This window comes from Chlorocebus sabaeus, chromosome 7, assembly GCF_047675955.1.
Source record: "Chlorocebus sabaeus isolate Y175 chromosome 7, mChlSab1.0.hap1, whole genome shotgun sequence".
NCBI lineage: Eukaryota > Metazoa > Chordata > Mammalia > Primates > Cercopithecidae > Chlorocebus > Chlorocebus sabaeus.
In genome coordinates, this window is record NC_132910.1 from 41,196,108 (window position 1) to 41,219,335 (window position 23,228).

General features: G+C 36.1%; 1 protein-coding gene across 6 annotated transcripts in view; it reads right to left on the minus strand.

Moving 5' to 3' along the window:
• Positions 1–17,091: 17,091 nt before the first annotated feature.
• The window catches only part of SNCA (synuclein alpha), a 113,211-nt gene continuing 107,074 nt past the window's right edge, over positions 17,092–23,228 (minus strand). For 3 of the 6 annotated variants that reach the window (XM_007999269.3, XM_007999268.3, XM_073017488.1), the window contains 2 exons: positions 20,265–20,348; positions 17,092–17,701 (listed from right to left, as the gene is read on the minus strand). In XM_007999269.3, the coding sequence (XP_007997460.1) occupies positions 17,669–17,701; positions 20,265–20,348 (117 nt within the window). In that variant the 3' untranslated portion in view covers positions 17,092–17,668. Of the gene's footprint in view, positions 17,702–17,774; positions 18,016–20,264; positions 20,349–23,228 lie in introns of those variants that run through there. The other 3 variants (XM_037989925.2, XM_073017487.1, XM_073017486.1) reach the window with 3 other exon arrangements.

Here is a 23,228-nt window from a genome sequence, read left to right on the forward strand (position 1 = left end):
CTCTCCACATATTTTTTAAAAAGCTACAGTAAGAGCTCTAGGTTAATTTTAAATCAACTGTGTAAACATTACTAGCATCAACAATATTCGTCACATGGCAAAGTTATCATGTTTACATACACACACATGCATATATTTTCTAATAAAATTGAATTGATTATGACTCATAATGGATACCAGTGAAATTCCAGGAATGCTGCTTTAACCAGTGGAACATAATGGAATCAGTTTTCACAGCCTCCCTTATCTCTACTCACAGAAACCTCTACCTTTCATTCCCAGTGCAATTCCTCTCAAGGCAGCAAGGCATGCTATCACAGAGGGAATGTTATTCTAACTTGTTTACATCCTTGAGGGTGAGGGTCAAAGGCTCCAAGTATGTTTTCCTTCTCCCAAAGAAAGAAAGGATGAGGAAAATGGAGTTTTGTGGAACTCCCTGGTGTTTCCACACATGCCATGTGGCTGTATACAAAACAGCAAGGCTTTCATCTCTCAGACATCCGTGCTTACTTCCTGTCTTCCATGCACTGCTGGTATCTGGCCCTGAATCTAAGAGCTCCTCTGAATGTAAAAGGATTCTATTGTATTTTCTGTCATCTCTGTTCTTGCTTGAGCCCCACTGATGTTGCCACAGCTCAGCAGTCAGCTGCTCCCACAATGATAGCCTGTCTCTTCATCTTGCAATTTCCTGTTCTCCATTCTCCATTACCAAGATGCAACAAAGGGAATTCATTAAAAGAGTTAAGTGCTTGCTTATTATCAGAGGGGGGAGGGGACAAATTTAGCTATTTTTGAACACAGAGGTCTTTCACAAGAGCCACTGAAGTCAGATCTTTCCTCAGTTAACAGTAATCATAAAGAGTCACCGCCAATTTCTACTGATCACCTTATTATGCCACTATGGGATGAGCAGAAGAGTAACTATGGTTTTTTGCTATTATTTAAAAATCAAACATATTAAGTAATAATCTGAAGGACTCAGTGTCTTCTTTGTTCTTTGCTCACTTATGTGCCACTTGTATTGTCACTGAATTTCTTGGTAAGTTCTAAATATTAAAAGCAAATACGGCTGACACATGATTACCAACATTCCTGGAAAGCAAGTCAAATAACTTATTTATTAACTTCATGAAGTGCAGTTAGTAACAGAGTAAAATCCTTTAATCCAATAACAGTAAAAAAAAAACCTCTAATACCGGCCAGGCACAGTGGCTCACATCTGTAATTCCAGCACTTTAGGAGGACAAAGTGGGTGGATCGTCTGAGGTAAGGAGTTCAAGACCAGCCTGGCCAACATGGTGAAACCCTGTCTCTACTAGAAATACAAAAATTAGCTGGGCATGGTGGCGGGCGCCTGTAATCCCAGTTACTTGGGAGCCTGAGATAGGAGAATTTCTTGGACCCAGGAGGCAGAGGTTGCAGTGAGCCAAGGCCGTGCCATTGCACTCTATCCTGGACAACAAGAGCGAAGTTCCATCTCAAACAAACAAACAAACTCTAATACCTACTAATGTGCAGAAGGAAACCCTAGCTTATTTCTAAAAAGACATCGAACCCATATATTTAAAATAAATGCATCAGTGTGTAGAAAGGTTATTTTCTTCTTTTATTCATACAATTAAGTTGTCCATTTTCCATAAAATTCAGTCAAGCTACATGATTACATTTACATCCCAGATTTTGCAAATGCATGGAGTGAAAAAAAAATTCAGGAATTGAGCTGAGATTTTTTAAAAATCAAAGTGCATCCTTATAAAAATAAAATTGAATACATTTTGTAATGCTCCTCTCTGTGTACTTCCATGGAAGACTGAGCATGCCTTTTAGTTTTATTGCCCAGTAGGAGGATAACCTGCAACAAATATGAAATCTGAAAGATGTAACCATCAACTTTGATAGTCATTAGAACTGATCTAAAACTGACTTGTTCAGGCCAATCTGTTGTGTTGGAGGTCTAATCTGGATGGCTCCAGGCTGCACCTCTTCTGTTCAAGCTTATTGGAAGTAGACACTAACTTTCTTGGCAGAAGCTTCTCCACATATTATAAAATAAGCTCCATTAAGAGCTCTAGGTTAATTTTAAATCAACTGTGTAAACATTACTAGCATCAACCATATTCATTACATGGCAAAGTTATCTTGTTTACATACACATACGCATATATTTTCTAATAAAGTTGAATTGATTATGACTCATAATGGATACCAGTGAAATGAAATCTGAAAGATACATTCATCAACTTTGATAGTCATTGATATGTAATTTGATCAACGATCACACTCTTTTGAGTTGTAGCATAACTCTTGGGTTCGTGTCTAGTTGTCAAGAGTTCTCCTTTTCTGGAAACTGTCCCTGTTACAGTGAGGTGGGTCTCTACCAGCCATGGCACTGCTGTAAGAACTACTTCACCTGCTGCAGTTGATTGGGTTGATGTGGATGCCTTATTTAAGCTGTGGCAATCAGAAGATCCTCGGAATTTAGAAAGTTGAAGTGAGAAACCACAGGCTGGGAGCTTCTGGTAGCTCAGTTTTATTATAAATGCCAGTGGCCCTGAGGCCTAAGAATTCCCACACCTGGAACCTGCTCTGATACCAGCCTATCTGGGACTGGGTCTTTCAGCTTCAGCTTAGCTTCTGTGAGATGTGACAGCATCTTCCTAAAAAGTATATTTATTTGTTTAATCTAGCTCCAGTTGGTGTCTGTTATCACAATAAAATGAAACTTAACTAATACTTTAAGTCTACTTTTGTCAACTAATACCTTATGTATGCCTTAAGCATACATATTTTCACATTGTAAACATTAATATCTATTTACATTTCTCCTGCCTACCAACAAGTGTAGAACAAATATTTTTCTCTGAAAATTTGCAGTCAGATTAAAATGTTTGCATTAACCACAATGACACAAAATTTCAAGTATCCATTCAAAATTTCTAGTATCCACTCCAAAAATGTCTGATTTAATATTACAGTTTACCAAAATAATATTGCTGAGAGAATATGTCCTTAATCTAAATATACAGAAGGTATTCTGTCAAAATATAATGAACTTAGTTTTAAATACATTCGAGTATTGTATTTTAGGCAACTATAGTCTTAGAAAGCTCATTACGACTGCTCAGTGTACCACATTAATGTTCAATAATTCAGTGCTCTAGCAATGTAAAAAGATAGTTGCTAAAGAACAAAATATTGTAAATATCAGCTCAGCATTTTAAATATTGTTACATGTCTAAAACAGAGATTTTTAACAATATAGTTTCTCCAAAATGTTCATAATTTTTTCTTAAATGTACAATCTCTTGCCCTTTTACAACTGAGGAGTAATATCAGCTTCCATAGCAACACTTAGGCCATATCAAAATAGCATTTTACAAGTGAAGAATTAAGTTAGTGATACCATATCTCATTTACTGTAATGAAAGCCATATATTGAAAAATTTGTCTTATTCTAGGATAAAGTAGCAGGTGTTTTCGTCCTTTGCTCCCTTGCAAGATTGTCAGTTTCCTTGGATCTTGGAACAAGAAACACATAATATTCAGTCTCAGGCTTATCATGGATACTCCATAAAGTTGAATGAAAACCTACCTCTCTGGGAGGCTAATGAAGAACAGATGTAGGCAAAAACAAGATGGTGACGTTAGGAGAGAACTCAAAAGCTAAAATAATATTAGTGGGAGTAGAGAGAATGAAAGAAAAATACCAGTTGTCAGCTTAAATGGAGTCGGTGGATATAACTGAACAGCTGATAAAGTAGAGAGGAAGGAAAAGGACGACTTGCAATCTCATTTTCTCTCTTTAGGTTACAGCTGTGATTTTAGTTGAAATAAAATGTGTTTCCCATTTTATAAAGAACATCAGACCTACAGGTTTTTAAAATCACACTGGAAGCAGTTACAAAGAGTATTTAAGTCTTAGGCAATATGACAATGAAAATTCACTGTTACTCAAGTTTAACTAACAGCAGCGTATTTGATTCTCTGCTAATCATTTCTTTCTTTTTGGTTTTGGTTGTTTTAACATAGGTTAACTCTGGATTAAACTTCAAATTCTGGTAATCCTGAAGCCAAAATACAGCTCTTGGCTATATTTGTCCCATTTACACAATTTTATCAATGACTACAATTCCTGGAATTTGCAGTTGAAACGTTATCTTTTATCCTTTCCACCCCATTTTTGCTGTTCTTAGTTTTACTTTTTATGTGTACTAGCTAACTAGCTAGGGATGAAATAATAAGGATCTTTGGCACAACAAAGCTAGACAAAGTATTCTTTAAAGGTAATTTGCCCAAGCGATTAAGAATATGTGGAGAAGTATTTATCCATTTGGTACCTGCCGGTCAATTTACTTAGTGGTGCGATTATGGTTATTGCTTAATGGAGAACAGCATGGTTCCAAAGGCACGGTTGCTATCTTACTCATTAAAAATTGGTTAGTTTGAATTTAATTATAAAATCTTTACTTGATTATCTATCACTCAATGTTTGGTCATAAAGTGCAGTCTTAAATCACCGTTTCTCCAAGCGGTTTCCTTGGACTCTCACAGCCAGGCATCACTGTGAGCTAAGAAAGCTTCCTTGGGTAGGCGAGTTGGTGAAACTGCTTATTGTATCACATTCTTGGAGACAAACAATGCTCATTAAATGTTAATAGCTCTGAAAAATCCTGCAGTATAGAAGTTTCATTTATTCATCAAATTTTTATGTATCTGTTTAACTCCCCAGGAACTGGTATTTTATGCAATATATTTTGTGAAAATAAGGTTTTAGTCAGTTATTCTGAGATGATTCTAGTAATTATGCAATATTATTCTTCTTTATATAGCTTCTTAACCTATTCTGGGTTACATCCACTTTAGAAGTGGATGAAGAATATAAATGTTTTTAGTTAGAAAAAGCTATATAGACATATGGACATTAAATTTTATATAAAATGCAAGAAGTTACATCTTATTTAAGGATACTTAAAATCCACCATTGGCTCTATTTTGAGAAAACTTGAACCTTTTGGTTCGCTTACAAATTTAGCTTCCTTTTAGGGACTGTTACCATAAGGTATATTTAGCTGTTGACAACTTAAATTTTGCAAAGTTTTGCTACTGCCTATTATTTAATGTGAATGTGCCTCTCACGTTTGTCATGGTCCTTTTGAATCACACTGTAAGTGAAAAGTTACAGATATTATCAAATAACCAAGAACGAGGAAGCCAAGGTTGCTTTACCCTGCTTGTTTGTATTCTAAAATAGAGTATTTAGAACACAAAATCTTAAATGCATTTCTTTAGTGGATGAAGTTCCAAGATATATTAGAATGTCCTTATTCTGTTTATATCACTGATATTTAAAAGTATAATATTGAGTCAGCTTAACAGTCTGTACAACATTTCTTAGTGCTCTGTTGTAGCCAAAAGAAATGCAGATTATATTTAGTTTGTGTACAGTCTATTTCAAACATATGTATAGGAATGTAGTACTTTTAGCTTTTCTATTACTTTCCTTTTTCTTCCATGTAAGTTAGGATGGTGTAAATATATAAATAGATGTTGCTTTGCAATTTGATTTAAATCTCTGTGTCTATGTCCTAACTGAATCAAAAGCCTTTTTGGAAATTACCAAATTATCTCCAAGATAATGTACAGAAAGATATTTCTGAATTGGTAATAAAAATTGAAACTTTATTTCAAACATTTTTCATTTGATTTCTTTTGCATTAAGATCTTGTTGCTCAAAGTGGTTTTGAAAATTTTTTCTTCTTTATTTTTTGAGACAGAGTCTCACTCTGTTGCCCAGGCTGGAATACCGTGGTGTGATCTCAGCTCACTGCAACCTCCGCCTCTGGGGTTCAAGTGATTCTCCTGCCTCAGCCTCCTGAGTAGCTGGGATTACAGGCATGCACCACCACGCCCAGCTAATTTTTGTACTTTTAGTAGAGACGGGGTTTCACCATGTTGGTCAGGCTGGTCTCAAATTCCTGAGCTAATAGTCCACCCCCCTTGGCCTCCCAAAGTGCTGGAATTACAGGAGTGAGCCACCGTGCCTGGCCTCCTCTTTTTTATAATAGTCACCATAGTAATATAAGGAATTACTACATTAAAAACCTAAACAGATATACTTATTTGACCTGAATATTTTTTAAAAAATATTAATATCACTTTAATTCTATTACATCTTGCTGTTAAGATTTTGACTTTTCTTACACCAGTGAAGATGAGAAAATGGAAATAAAGAATATTAGATATTATTAAGAGTTAATATACTCATAGTAGATCTCGTTTAATTTTTAAAACAAAGTAGAGTGAATGTTTTAATTTCCAATTTATATCTAATTTTCAGAGGCTAATATATTTCCTAGGGTCACGTAGTTAGAATATTGTAGAGCTAAAACTTGAACCCAGAGATTCTGATTGAGAAAATAGCTATGTTTTTATTTTTTAATAATTTTGAAATAACTGGCAGAGCAAGTGTCTGAGGAGAGGTTGTTAAAATAAGTAAGAATTTGCCTTTAGAGAAGCATATTCCTGAGGTTAAAAGCACAGTAAACTTCATAGGTGGGAACTAAACAATGAGAACACTTGGACACAGGGCATGGAACATCACACACTGGGGCCTGTCGTGGAGTAGGGGGAGGGGGGAGGGATAGCATTAGGAGATATACCTAATGTAAATGACGAGTTAACGGGTGCAGCACACCAACATGGCACATATATACATATGTAACAAACCTGCATGTTGTGCACATGTACCCTAGAACTTAAAGTATAATTAAAAAAATAAAAATGAATATAAATTTTAAAAACAGCACAGTAACTTGAATTAGTTTGGACAGTAAACAGAATTAGGTTTCTTCTTTTAACTTTGGTGTAGAACTCTTTCCTCTGTTTTATTTTGCTATCATCCATCTCCTAGGCTCTAGATTCATGGCATGTCTTATAGAAATATATTAACATAGCTTTTAATGCATTTTATACACACACACACACACACACACACACACACACACACACACACACTTTTATATCTTTTCTAAAGTGAATCCATTCCCTCACCTCAAATGTGAAAGACCTTAAGTGGTTGGCCTAGTTTGGAATCTTGTCTCTTGTATAGTTGCTGAGTTCACACCTGCTGCTTCTCCATCTGCTACAATTTTAGATCAGTAAGACCTTCTTGAAATATGTGGAAAATGTCAAACATACTCCCAAAAAAGTGCTGTCTTCTTTTAAGCTGATGGTGTCCTGAGATGACCGAGGGTTTTTTTTTTTTTTCTAACGATTAGCACTCACCTCTTTTTTTTTTTTCTCTAGTGACCTACAGTCTCTTTATTTAAGGGATCAAGACAACTTGGCCATGGTTTAAAGAACAGAGAAATGACATTTCGAAAGTAAATGTCGTTGTACTTGATAGCAGTCACTTGAAAGGTCATCTATTCTATACTTGTAAGAAATTAATTGTATACCTGAATGATATAATAATTTTAGCCATTAAAAAAATTTAGTGAATGTACAAATGGGTTTCTTTTCATCTCAATCTTAATATATCTAGTATAACAAATTCTGTATTTAAGAATAACATCTAATAATGATATTTGCACATTCATGCAGATATTTACTCTGACCAAGATTCTACTAGCCATTGTACTGTAAGGGCTCAAAAATGTAATCAGAAAAGAACTTGATGAAGTTACATTTGTATAGGTGTACTGGTGGTTCTTAACTTAAATATTAAGTTCTTATTTTTTGTGCTAAATATTTAGATACGGAATTTTGTGTTTGTTTTCTTATACATTTATATATATATTTTTTACTGTACTTTTCTTAGATTACTTAAAAAGTACCTTGTTTCCCACAGCAATAAGGAAGGTGCAGGGGTAATATAGTGGCTCAAAGCAGCAGGAATTAGTGAATCCTAAATTTGTTATATAAGAAAACTGCCCACATTTAAATGAGAGCATTATTATGCTTCCAGTGTATGCTGGGGTTTAGTGTTAATATTTTGTGTTCCTTTTATAGATATATTCTGAAATGTATCTATAGGTTTAGGATGGAAGTCACCAGTAATAGTTTTTGTAGCAGTGAAGAATTATTGGTCAAAGGTTTGTTTTGGTTCTATCCAAAATGGCAAGGCGCAATGTAATTTTGGGTGTTCGCTTATTTATAAAATAAAGACATTGGACAGCTATAAAGTTATGTGACTCTTTGATCTTCAGACAACCTGCAGCTTCGGGTTTCCACTGGGGCAGGGCTTCTGTATCACTGGAAAGGGCTGATGGGGACAAAGGAGGAGATGCGTCTTCTGGGAGAGCTGTCAGCACTAACGGTTTGCTAGACCCTGATAAATAGAACTGCTCAGACTGATTTTTCTTCCTACATCTCTGTTAGATCCTAAATCCTGATCTGGTCTCACTCTAATTTTTTTTTGTACCTTTTAGGAATCCAGGCTGTTTTGAACTGTACTCTCTTTGCTGTCACTTGGGGAATCTCCCTATGGCAATCTCACTCACAACTCCTGTCTAAACTGAACAGTATGAACACATCCACCAAGAAGAAAATTAATTAGGTAGCCACAGGCAACAGAAATACGGTCACGATTCCACCTAGAAACCTAAACTTTTTCAAATGTATGCTTTGAGGATTTTCAGAATGCACAGTGCCAATCAATTTACTTCCTGGAATTTGTATGTTTCAGTGCTTTGATTTTTCCCTGAAAGAAAACAAAACAGAGAGTGAACTGAAATGTGCGAAGTAGTTTAGAGAATGCAAGGCCCAAGTATCTGGCAAAATAGCATTTTTCATATTTCTGCTTCACCTTGGCCTCAGATATGTATGGAAACATTTGGTTCTAAACAGAATTCTCAACAGCAACACCAACCTTTCCTAAAAATGTAAAATTTCTCAAAGTCTCAAAGCATGGTAAGAGTGTTGCTTATTCTTCTGCCAAATGCCTGTGAGTCAAGGCTGAAATTTTGGGCTAGTTGATAAGGTGATAAGGTATTTTAAGTAGAGCTTATTGTTAATCTCTTTAGGATGCTGGTCTTTTGGCCTATAGTCTAATTTTAGTCTTGCCAATTCACAGAAGATTCCAGAATCTCGCTGCTAAACCCCTGACTTGGGTAGGGGTGGTACTGTTTGCTGTCAGACTTCCCTGACCCTGCCTGGGTGAATAGCACTTGTTTCCCTATTCTCAGTGCTGCTTCTCCTGCATGCTTCTAGCTCCTTCTTGCTAGACCTTTAGCATACTGTCATCTGTTGCATGGTCTCCCTGTTGTTGTCTACATCTGGACTTCTTCCCAGCATTTCCTTCTTCCCATAGATGAGTAAATTTCGAAAGGTCTTTTCTCCTAACATGTCTTGTACTACAAGCACCTGAGTCTTCCATACGTGAATATTGTGGGATGCCTTCACCATTTGCAGAGATTATTCCACTGGGCCTTTCTCCTAAAGAAAAGAAATGATTTTGATTCTGTCACTGGGTAGGCAGAGCTTGGAACTTTGGCTAGATGCTTCTAGAAACACAGAAGAACTGACAAACTGTACCTGTCTATTCTGCCCATCCTGTGCAGGGCCTGCACTAAAAGGGAAAACACCGTAGTTTATTCAGTACTCCATCACGAGGATGTCATGGGACTGCCACTATTTCTTCCTCGGAAAAGATACCAGTTGTGAATATGTCTTTGACTATAGGGAATTATGATTTGGAAGGCTGCCATTTGACTGTCATGTTTTTAAAAGAGCTGGTAGGTAGTAAGCTGCTATTTAATATTAAAATAGGAAAAAATAAATGCATAATAATAATAATGATCACAAATAATAACAATAACAAAATGGGTTCTTTCTACAGACATTGAAAACTATGTGATCTTTGTGTTGCTCTTATAGATTTGGCTACTAAGAAACTTAGATCTAAGAATAGCATATAACTACATTATTCTGTACCGTATTCTCAGGAGTCTCATTTCCCCATTATACATGTAAATGATTTCTCACTTACAAAAAATTTAGCTTTATTTCATAGTCCAGTGCAATTTTTTGTTTGTTTGTTTTGTGGTTTGCATGTTTATTTTAAGCCAGATCTGAGTTTTTTGTGTGTAAGTGGAATACAAATAAAAAATGCATTCAGAAGTCAGAAAGATACAGATATCAAGTGTTAACGATTAGCTATCAGCATTTTCATATTGAACACATTCCATAATTACACATGACAACTACAGATCTTTCCTGAACTGCTGCTGGGTGTATGTGGCAGCTGGATGGAATGGTTTGTCAGAAAAGATGCTGCTCAAAAAAAAGAAATTCAAGTCAATTACAGACTGTCAATATGAGTTCTCATCTATAAAAGGGGACTATAATGTGGAAATCATTGTTATTCCAGAAAGAATTACTTCAAATGAACTGTTTCTAGCATGTTCAGAAATAATTGGCAAGAAAATCATGACTAAAACCTATACCTAACAGCCTGGAAGTAGGTCTGATCATCAAAAATCAACAGAGTGTAGCATTTGAATGTCTATTCTCACCATGGGCAGTGAAAACACGGTCACCGAAACTCCATAATATTGATTTACAGAGCTGTTCTTAAACATAACTTTGGATTGTGTTGGATTCCTTCTTAGAATGACACCAAGTATCCACCAGTGTTCACATCCAAATTGCTGTGATAATCAGAGCTCAAAATCAGTTATTGACAATACAGAATTTACAGTTCCTTCAGAGATATGTCTTCTTTTGCTTTAGATGAGATCAAGAAAATTGTAGGAAAGGTCTTTTTCTCAGCTGTTACCCTTTTGCCCATTGATCTAAGACAAATGGCCTAACCTAGCTAAAGGATGGCACAAACAGCTAAGGATGCCCAAGATGGATTTCCAAGGAAGTTTGCCAAAAAGACTTGCCAGATTTCTCATCATTCAACATGGACACTCCATCTTCAACAGCAGGAGTCAGTGCTGCCACATCACTAATGTTTGGCAGCCTCTCAAACTTGCTTTGACCATTTCCATAGAGATTTGGATGAGGCCTTAGGCAACACATAGTACGTTCTAGTAGTACGTTCTAGAGGCTCATCTGTCCATATTTAGTCTTGTTTGTTTTTTTACAAGAGTTGATTTTGTTAGGAAACATAGTATTGAACAATAATTTTCTGCTACTCTCAATTCCTAGGTTGTCGCACAGTGTCCAGAAGGCAAAAGGACAAGTATGCACTGTCCTACTGACCTACTTTCCATGCTGCGGCACAGGAAAATCTGACAGAGGACAATAGCAAACATCTCACCAGCTCATGCGCTCTTTTTTGATCCTAATTCCAAGGGACTCACCAAAGACATGAAGAGAAAACAAACAATACTTTTCTTGGAAATACTGTAATTGCTGTTATATTTGTTGTTTCTGGCATAAGGTAGAAATTGCCCAGTAAACATTGTTTCCTTTTGGATCAAAAAGAACTTTAACTAAATAAATGCAAGAGGTGTGAGGGAAGATAATGGGAAATAAATGAGATTTGAGAAATCAGTGGAGATTCAAGTGGTTATGTTTTTCTTTTGTAGTTGATAATACTCTGTTTTAGATCAGTGAGTTTTACTTATATATGCTTGTCCTTTTTTTTTCTAGTTACCAGAACAATACTCAGTGAATTTATGAATATATGGTAAATATTAAACACATCCCACTTGGATGAGAAGATACATAAGTTGATGAGTATAGCTAAGTCTAAAGTTAGATGTGTTCCATAAACATAGTGTTTACGGAGTTGGTGCATATTCACCTCTCAGTAAGTTACACTTTCTTAATTTCTTTTTGGTTCTAGGTGATATTCTGCAAAGTACACATAAGCATAGTAATATTGGTCAGTAAACTAGTAAAATGCTCCCCTAGCTATTAGTAAATAGCCTCTGCCTTATGTCTCCAAAATATCTCTACCACTATCTTAATCTTGATTGCTATTTTATATGAAAAGAAGACATGTGAATGTATCTGAACATTTAAAAAATTTGTTATTTCTTTTCTACCTTTAAAAATACAGTGTGCTGTACTAGTACTACTACTAATAAATAGCATCATTGACTCATTGATCACTTACTATCAGCCAGGCAGTCCTAAGTGTTCCACTTATATTAACTCACTTAATGCATGCAACAATGCCATGAGGCACTGTTTTTATCATTTGCATATTTATGTATAAGGAAACAAAGACACTAATATTAAGTAGTAAGTGGCATAAATAGGAGTCGAAGCTCCATAGTCTATTAATAGTTTTAGAGTTCAGGATATTCTCTATTACTCTAACCTACCTCATTAAGCAGCATCCCTGACTATTCTAGGTAAAGAGTATTGTATTCTTTTCTAAGATAAAAGCATGAGTTGCTACTATATTTGTTTAGATTCAACTTTATTGGACACAGCTTAGCTTTGACATTTACAGACATGCGTTAGCTTTCATTTCATTGCAAGATAAAAGGCAACCTGGTATTTAGTTTACCTGCAAAAGGCAGTTAGGAAGCCCTAGAGGAACCTAATTAAAATGCAGCACATTTCCAAGGCACTATCTCTTGCTGTGTTGCCATAGAAACAATGAGGATTTCTGTCACTGACCTTTGAGGGAATCTGAGGATATATTTTCCTAAGGTTCATAAGAGAAGCCATCCTAGTACATTAACCTATAGTTGCAGATCAACAATATGTTATGGAAATTCCCTATGCAATCCTAGCTGATTTTAAAACCAAATTATACTAGCAAAACTTACTAAAGGCTCAAACTAAGGGCTCTTTGAAGGAATGTGGTTTAACTGCTTCCAATGTAAGATTTCAAATAATTAAGGATAATGTAGTAGCAGCAAAACATTAAAGAAAACCGTAGGTAATTACACAAAGAACATTGGAACTAAAATCATATTTAAGAATAGTTTTAGTGTTATATCTATTCTATTGCATTTTGGGTTCTTCAATTCTATGCTTATTCAAAGGATAAAACGAACATTACTACATCAAAAAACTACACCTAGAAAATCAAAGTTTATTATACAATATTAAGTTGCTACTATTATTTATATATACAGATTCTTAAATCATGCCCTTTACTATTTATTTATAACTTCATTCATTCCATTACTAAATATGTGTAATTGACAATCTTAGTTATACTTTAATTTATATTTTTTGGCTATTTGACATAAGCCATGTAACCATGCCATGATTCAACATAGAAATTTACAAAGCCCACCTTACTGTAGACTGCTGCTATTATTGTATCAACATCTGTATCTTCCACTGAAAATAAATAACTTAGTTCTATAATCAGAATATGCCTGGTTTAGTTACAAGGAAGTATCTATCAGGTGTTAATTTCTCTTAGAATTAGAAATCTTGGCCAGGCATGGTGGCTCACACCTGTAATCCCAGCACGTTGGGAGGCCGAGGTGGGTGGATCACTTGAGGTCAGGAGTTTGAGACCAGCCTGGCCAACATGGTGAACCCCATCTCTACTAAAAATACAAAAATTAGCTGGGCTGAGATGGTGGGTGCCTGTAATCCCAGCTGCTTGGGAGGCTGAGGCAGGAGAATCATTTGAACCCTGGAGGCAGAGATTGCAATGAACTGAGATTGTGCCATTACACTCCAGCCTGGGTGACAAGAGCAAGACTCCATCTCAAAAAAAAAAGAAAAAAATAAATAAAATCTCTATGTATCTATAGATATATGTTTATAGATATATAGAGAGACATATATATAGATGAGACATATGTGTATATATGTGTGTACACACATATATAGATGCACATTGTGTGTGTGTGTGCGTGTGTGTGTGTTTGTGTGTGTATATATGTTTGTCTTCAGGCACCTGAAGAAAAACAAATACACTAGCAAAACTTGCTAAAGGCTCAAACTCTAGTAAGTTTTCTTTGGGTGCCTGAAGAAAAACAAATATCTAATAATTATACCTAGAAAAGTGGAGCTATCACCCCATTTCCTAGACTTCTGGAAGTTCTCTTAAATAGCTCTGTGTCCTCGCTGAGACACTACGTGGCCAAGGGGCTGAGAGCACAGACTGTGGTACTGTAACGTTGGGCCTCTTGGCTCTGCCACTTACTAGCTGTGTGGCCATGGGAAAGTTATTTAGCCTGAGGGTGCCTCCGCTGGCTTATGTATAAAATTAGAATCATAATGGAACCTATTAAGGTTGTTTTGAGAATTAAGTGACTTAATATTGATAAATCACTTACATCTATATTTGACACATAATAATTTGTCTAAGTATAGCCAATAACAGGGACAGAGCTCATATGAAAACGTCAGCCCTGTTGCACTGTTGCCCTGCCCAAGACAGAAAAAACTAAATGGGAAGAACGCATTCCAGATAAAACGCAGAGTTCCATTAGTGTGTGGACGAGGCAGTCTGTCAGGTTTACAGACTGGAAAAGAAAATGTGTTTTCTTCCTCAGTATAGATTTAGACGGTACCATCTTTGAGAATTGATGGTTGTCTTTGAGATGTGTGAATGCGTAAGTGTGTTTGTGTTTAATCCAGTAGTGAAAAGGAAAAGCTGTTTTTCTTTCTATATACTCACTCACGACACTCATTATTTCCAGAACACTTCATTTCTACCACCACATGTGTGTGTGAGGTGTGTTTTCTACACCAAGCAATTCTCCCATTCTTTGTGGCTATCAACTGGTTTTCCCGTAATTCAAATCGGACATTATCTACCTGGAGTTAGCATTGACCCACAGGTTAAGGGCTCAGTTTTACAAAATTTTCCCCCTCCCCACTGAAGATGACAATCACAAATGATGAGCCTTCATGTTACTCATAACTTCTGTTTGACTTGGCTACAAATCCAAGGTCTCTGCGGCCCTCTCCTCAGATTTGATAATTTGCTAGTGTGACTCACAAACTTCAGGAAAACAGTTTGCTTACTAGATTACCAGTTTGTTGTAAAAGGATACAACTCAGGAACAGCCAGATGGAAGAGATGCACAGGGAAAGGTATGGGGGAGGCGTGGGGAGCTTACATGCCTTCTCTGGACACACCACCCTTCCCAGCACCTCTGCATGTTCACTTACTTCAAAGCACTCTGAATCCTGTCTTTCAGGGATTTTTACGGAGTCTTCATCATGGAAGCATGGTTGCTTATTAACTCAGCTCCTCTTCTCTCCTGTCCCCAGAAGATGGAAATGGGGCTAAAAGCTTCAACCTTCTTATCATGGCTTGACTTTTCTGGTGACCAGCCCCAGTCCAGGAACCCAGCAAGAGTCCCTTCATTAGAAGAGAAGATACTACTCTCGCCCAGGGACTTAGGAGCTCTGTGTCAGAAAGCAAGGTCAAAGACCAAATATTAGAACAAAAGATGACCCTAGCACCCCTACCACTCGGGAAATTACAAGGGTTTTAGGAACTCTTTGTAAGAACTGGAGGCAGAAACCAAATACATATTTTCATATATGTATATATTTATTATGTCACAAATAGCTACATACTGGATGAGCCAGAAAAATGAGGAAACATATTTGCATCTCACACTGGTGGAGAGATTCTGAAAAAGACCCCACTTGGAATACCAAACCACACATTAGATTGTTCTGCTCCCAGTTGTGTGCCAAAGTGCACTCTGAACTGTTTTGGTAAAGCCCACTGTGGAGTCATATGAGGCTGAATAACTTGGGAGAATGTATGTCTGCAAAATAAACCTAGGACCGGATTGATCCTCAGGCCACTTGGCAGGTGAATGTCTCAGGAATGAATGTGAGACAAGCTTCCTGAAAAGGCTTCTATGGCTTATAGAACTTTTTGTTTAAGTGCTTGGTCCCAAATAAACTATTAAGATATATAAACTACAAAATAATTCACTGCTCATAAATAACTACCAGATAAATATTAAGGGAAGAAACACTTTAAAGGAGAATTTGTATCCACATAAATCCCTAAATTCATGGTCACAACTTTACTAATCTCAAAATGTTCTAGGTCATTGCTATCAGTCCAGTTTTGTCCTCTATTTCTTCATTTAATACCAATACTTCAAATTTTTTAAAATATGCTGCTTTAGGTAGATTTAAAATATATCCTAACAGCTATTTTCTAACCTTCCTGAAATATACTGTTCAATACAAAATCCTTTCCTTGCTTAAACATAACTTAAATAAAACAAGAAACTTACCATTTCTCTCCAGTGTAAGATGACACATGCAGCTTAGCACTCTGTAGTAGTCGCTTTTCAATTAGGTAAAAAAGGAAGTTTCTATGGTAACCATCCTTATAGTCACTCATTCCTCCTTCCTGCCTCACCAGTGCCCAATATATATCACATTACTCATGAATACATATAAACTGCTAGCATGTCTAGAATATTCTGTCTTGAAATTATACTTTCTACTAGTGACTTTTAAAAATGACTATGCCCCAGAATAATTAAAAAGAGAAACCAAAAAAATTTTAAATTAATTTATATAGAATTTTTCACCATCAAGTTTATTTTCAGCACCCATGGGGAGTTAATAGATCTTCCCTGAAAGAGAAAAACCTTTCCCAAGGAAAAATCCTAGAATTCATATATTTGGCAACATTTAAAAGACATCATGAAATTTTTATCAGTCTGGAGAACTGATCTTCTTTAAGGTGACCCTGATAGTTCCCAAAGATGTTTAAAGGCATATCCTGGAAAAAAGGGGAGCGAGAGAAAAAGGAATAGAGAGAGATAATTTTTGATGATTTTTTTTTAAAAAGTGGGGACTGCTGAGTTAAACAAAGTTAACCACATTGTCTCAGAGCCTTGAATGCGCTAATATGTGCTGAAGTGTCTCATGGATCTCTAAGGAGGATGTAGTCAAAATCATCTTTTACACTGCTTCGTTCCCTGGAGCCCACTTTTTTTTTTTTTTTAATCCCAGCCACTTAAGGCACCAGTGCATATCAAAACACACTTCTGGCAGTGCTGCTTCAGGGAATTCTCAGTGTAGGGTTAATGTTCCATTTTATCTACCTCTTCTAAAATTCCTCCTTCTTCAAATGCCTATTAAAAACTTTACGTCCATTGTGTCAGTTCTCAATTCATGTTGCTTATAAGCAAGATTTTTATTATTAAAGTGAGATGGGATAAAAATAAATTTTTTTTTGCAATGAGACGACATTTTATTTTAATTCTCACCATTTATACACAAACACAAGTTAATAAAACACATCACAAAATGGTAAAATTTCATAGTTAGTATTTATAGGTGCATAGTTTCATGCTCACATATTTTTAAGTATTATATATATTAACAAATTTCACAATACATCATTATTCTTAGACAGTATCATTAAAAGACACCTAAAAATCTTATAATATACGATAGCAAATCACTAACAACTTCTGAACAACAGCAACAAAAAAATAGTGAGGATTTAGAAATAAGTGGTAGTCACTTAGGTGTTTTTAATTTGTTTTAACATCATAGATTGAAGCCACAAAATCCACAGCACACAAAGACCCTGCTACCATGTATTCACTTCAGTGAAAGGGAAGCACCGAAATGCTGAGTGGGGGCAGGTACAGATACTTCAATCACTGCTGATGGAAGACTTCAAAATACACTGTAAAAACTTTGAGAAATGTCATGACTGGGCACATTGGAACTGAGCACTTGTACAAGATGGAATGTCTGTCAGCAGATCTCAAGAAACTGGGAGCAAAGATATTTCTTAGGCTTCAGGTTCGTAGTCTTGATACCCTTCCTAATATTAGAAAAATAAAAAAGACAGCACGCACTGTTAGTGTAAGTTTCAATCATGCATCAGCACTGACAGCCAATGAGATAGGAAATGGCTCATCACTTACATTAAAATTTACACTCAATGTTTTTGCAAATATTCTGCAATATACATTATCTTATTTTTAATAGTTCTGTCTTTCCTGTCCGACATAGATGTGAATTGTGGTAGTAATCAGTTAAAATATCTAGGTTCTAATCCAGATGTGCCATTTAATGATCATATACCTAGGCTGGTAGGACGAATAAGTTGGACTGGCTGATTCTCAGTTTCTTCACCTGTAAAATGTGAGAATAAAATCAAGCGGTCTATAAAGCCTTTTCCAGGGCTAAGATGCTCTAATTCTCAGAAGGAAATTAAGACGTTTGAAGGCGAGGTACATTTTCCTTACTTTCACTCTCCCCCTTGAAAATTTCATCTTCATCTATGGCTTCAATTATTAGTTGTATTTCAGACCCCAAGCTCTCCATACAATATCTGGAAAGCATCCACAATACAAATATTAATGATGTAATTAAAGGGGTCAGATTATTCCTCCTAAAGAGCAACTTTAATAATATCAGGATTCTGCTTAAAAACAAACAAATAAGCATATCTTCAATAACTGAAGTTGTTTTCTGAATAGAACACAAACTTAAATGACAAGAGTGTCCTAATACTCTATAATTTGTCTTTGACCCGTAGCTGCAGGTTCAATCTATCACCATTTTCCTTGTTCCTAAGCTTGAGTCATAATTATTTACTGTTCTCAGACATATCCATTTGCCTTCTCAGACATATATGCCTTTGCTTCTGATATTCCCTTGTGCCAGAACGTCCTCTGTTTGTTTTGCCCTACCATATCTCTTTCCTTTTCCCACCCAGATCAACATTACCTCCTCAATAAAACTTCTCCTGATTGATTGAAACAGATCCTTTAAAATGTTATACTTTTTAGTATATCTTGTATATCTTTGCTCCTGTGATGCCTGGTACATAGAAGACAACCAATAATGTTTGTTAAAGGAAGGAATCATAATGAAGAAATGAATGAATGAATTTCTATTTTTTTCATCAAACCTACCAGACTGCAAACTCCTTATATCCTGGTAATGTCAATTACACTATAGTTTTCTATAGTGTTTAGTACTGTGTCTTGCATTAAAGACCCCAAAATATTGGAAATTCTTATTAGGCAAACAATTTAATCTCAATTTCTATAAATTGAATTATTATTAATATGCTGTGTGTGTGTGTGTGTGTGTGTGTGTGTGTGTGTGACAGAGTCTTGCCCTGTTGCCTAGATTGGAGTTCAGGGGTGCCATCTCAGCCCACTGCAACCTCTGCCTCCTGGGTTTAAGCAACTCTTGTGCCTCAGCCTCCCAAGTAGCTGGAACTATTAGGTGTGTTCCACCATGCCTGGCTAATTTTTGTATTTTTAGTAGAGATGGGGTTTCACCATGTTGGCCAGACTGGTCTTGAACTCCTGGCCTCAAGTAACCTGGTCACTTTGGCTCACAAAGTGCTGGGATTACAGGTGTGAGCCGCTGCACCCATCCTTGATATGCCTTTTAATAATGCCATGAGGAATAATACATAACCTAACCACAACATATTTGAACTCAATTTTTAATGGAACCATCATACAGTTTCTTTTCTTGTGATATCTTCGTTTGGTTTTGATTATCAGGGTAATATTGGTCTCACAGAATTAGTTGGGAAATGTCTAAATGACTCCTCTTCTATGTTATGTAAGAGATATTAATTGGTGTTAACTAATTAGTATTAATTCTTCCTTAAATGTTTGGTAGAATTTACCAGTGATGCTGTCTCAGCCTGGGATTTTCTTTGCATGCAGGTGTTTTTTTTGTTTTTGTTTTTGTTTTTTACTAATTTAATCATTTAATCACTTCACTGTGTTACAAATCTATACAAATCTATTCAGATTTACTATTTCTTCTTGGGTCAGTTTTATTCATCTAACAGTATTTTCTAATTTCCCTTTTGATACATTTTCTATTAAAATACTTTTGTTTTCAATCAAAATAAAATTAACAATCATACGTTGTTTAAAACGTTACACTGGAATATATCAATTGTTGCAAATCATACATTTATCTTTTCATTCTATAACTTGTGTGGGTAACTTTTATTTTACTATGCAATCATCCCACTGGAAATGTATGGCAAAAAATAATTACCTTCCTTTGGCATTCCGTTGATTCCCCTACCTTTCCATTTAGAAACTTATTTTAGAATGTATAGTTTCTAAAAATATATTCTCTAATGCAGGGGTTAGTAAACTTTTCCTGTAAAGGGTCAAGTAGTAAGTATTTTAAGCTATGTGGACTTAGGATTTGTGTTACATCCTCTCTTCCTCCTCCTCCTCTTTTTTTTTTTGGACCCTTTAAAAATGTAAAAACCATTCCTAGCTTGAAAGTTGTCCACGTAATGAGCATGTAGAGAGCAAATGATTCTCACTAAGCAAGAGAAATATGACAATGACAGGTTTTTGGTACTGTTAGAAAGATTCAGCTTGGACTCCTACCTCAGAAGGCATTTCATAAGCCTCATTGTCAGGATCCACAGGCATATCTTGTAGAATTCCTTCCTGTGGGGCTCCTTCTTCATTCTAATATTTAAAGTGAGAAGCAAAAAAAGAACATGATGAAGTAGCATTTTTCACTTTTAAAAATCAGAACCATGTTTTGGAAAAATCTTACATATAGGGATGTTGGCCAGGGATGTTGAAAATGGCACACTTTAATATAAGTACTGGCATTCTAAACTCTGCAATGCCTTTGGGGAAATATTGTGGCAACATTGGTTACCAACCCTCAAAGTACGTAAAGTTTTTGCTCAAGTAATTCACTATTTAGGAAATAATCCACAGCTATAGTCCAAAAATATTCTTCACAAGATCAATGACAGCAGGAAACTACATTTTTACAATTGTTAAATAAATGTTCAATGAATAATGAAGAGTTAAAAAATTATTGCTGGGTGCTGTGGTTCACTCCTGTGATTTCAGCACTTTGGGAGGCTGAGGCAGGTGGATCATTTGAGTCCAGGAGTTCAAGGCCAGCCTGGACCACACAATGAAACCCCAAGTCTACTAAAAATACAAATAAATAGCTGGGCATGGTGGCACATGCCTACATCCCAGACACTTGGGAGGCTGAGGCAGGAGGATCACTGGAGCCTGGGAGGTAGAGGCTACAGTGAGCTATGTTCATGCCACTGCATTCCAGCCTGGGTGACAGAGCAAGACCTTGTCTTAGAAAGAAATTATCATTCAGCTACTCGGTAGATTATGATAAAGACATGTATTACTATTACCTGAGAATTATGTAACAACAACCTATTTATGGTATAATATTTAGCAGACTATAAAGTGTTATTTGTATTATAGATACAACCTACACACAATTCAGATGCAAAGGTAAAAAGTTTGGAAGAAAACACAATAAAATATGAAAGTTATTTTGCTGGATAGTTATGTATGTTATTTTGACTTTTTTCTAAGTGTTTAACTTTTATAACCATTTATAATGTAAAAGCATACATATTTAACACAATGATTTTAAATGACAATGAATACACAAATTCTTTTCTGAAATTTGAAGACTGAGACTATACATATTGAAGGGAAATAATCAAATACATGGTCAGAAAATTTTTCTAGGTATCTCTTCCTAGACAAAGAATACTCAAAACTCAGCCTGAAATGGTCATGGCTTTGTTGATATTCTTCACTAAATACCTTTTGTTGCTTTGCATTTATTTTAGCAAAGTAATTATGAGATAAAGTTAACTGAAAATTCAAAGAACAGAGAGGCAATGTGAGCCTAAATGGACTCAGAGGAAGGGATCAAATAATCCCTCAGCCAATGAGGCTGATTTTCAACAACATGTCTGATATAAAGAAGCCTCCCCATGTCTTCACATGAAAGTGACTGACAGGGACACTGAAGTATAAGGAAATGGATGACGTTAAGAAAAGGTCAAATTAAAGATCATGCTTATGGTAGGTGGGCAGAGAAGCTTATAGATCATTCTGCCCTTGCCAATGCCCTTTTTATAAACTAAAAAAATCCAAATAATAGATACATTAAATAAAATATAAACCACCCCAAACTACCTCACTTTAAAATGTGGAGTAAAGACTGTTTTCATAGTGTTTCACTTCCTGGTACAAGTGAAGGATACGGGCTCTGCTGCGGGGTAGCTAGGCACAAGGCTTCCATGTCACAGGACTTGAGCTCAAGTCCTATCTTCTCTAGATGACAGAGCTTTTGTGATGCTGAGAAGTTTCCTATGCTTTTTTTCTGCGTGTCAATTAGCCTTAGTGATCAAACGGGGCAGCCAAACCTTCTTTACAACTGGGAGAAGCAAACGACATCATTAACTTTCTCATTAATATTTAGATTACTGTTAGGATAGCCAAGTATAAGGGAAATAAGGCAATTTTTTTTCATGCATTTTGAAACTGACAGAGATTTGATTTTCTAATATAATTTGTTAGAAAATTTTGATAGGGACCAGACAAGTAAATATGGCGGACCTAGCCTGTTTGTTTGATGATCGAAAAGGAGTTGTTACGGCAGAACTAAGACTGATGGATGTTACTGGATATGTTTATATGTTATTTGGCTGAACTTTGAAGGATGTATGCAGATGTGCAGGTTAGGTGAGTGTGTGTGTCTACATGGTTCCAGCCTGGGTGACTGGGTGTGTGTGAGAGCACCCTGCAGTGATGGAACAGCATCCTGTCCCGGGTGGGTTCCCATATTGCTCCCTAAGCTGCCAGGAGAGGGTCCAGCCACCTGCGGTCTCCACTGGAATAATTAGGTAAGTTATTTGACTTGTTTGTATTAATATTTCATAAACGTATATATAGCTCACATTAATTTCAGTGTTTAATATCAGAAGTGATTTATCTTTATTTAGGAGTTTGATGGTGTTTTTGTGACCAGAAATTTGCCATAGGAACTTAATTGTTGCTTATATCAATTGCCAATAGTAAAACTGGTTTTGTTATACATTGTTTTGCTTCAAGTCACAGTTTCCAAGAAACTATTGATGAAGTTAAGTGAGGATTTACAGTATTATCTGCCCTCTGATGGAAGTACACACACATCACCATCTTAAACCAAGACCATACTAGTCTAAGTGGGCTATTGTTCACTGACCCAATAACTTCATCAAATGGGAACAAGTTACCCTAGGGATAACAGCGCAATCTTATTCTAGAGTCCAAATCGACAATAGGATTTATGACCTCGATGTTGGATCAGAACATCCTAATGGTGTAACCGCTGTTAAAAGTTTGTTTGTTCAACGACTGAAGTCCTACCTGATCCGCGAGGTCAGGAGATCAATAGTATCCTGGCCAACATGGTGAAACCCCATCTCTACTAAAATACAAAAAATTAGCTGGATGTGGTGGCGTGCCTGTAATCCCAGCTCCTCGGGAGCCTGAGTCAGGGGATTCACTTGAACCCAGGAGGCG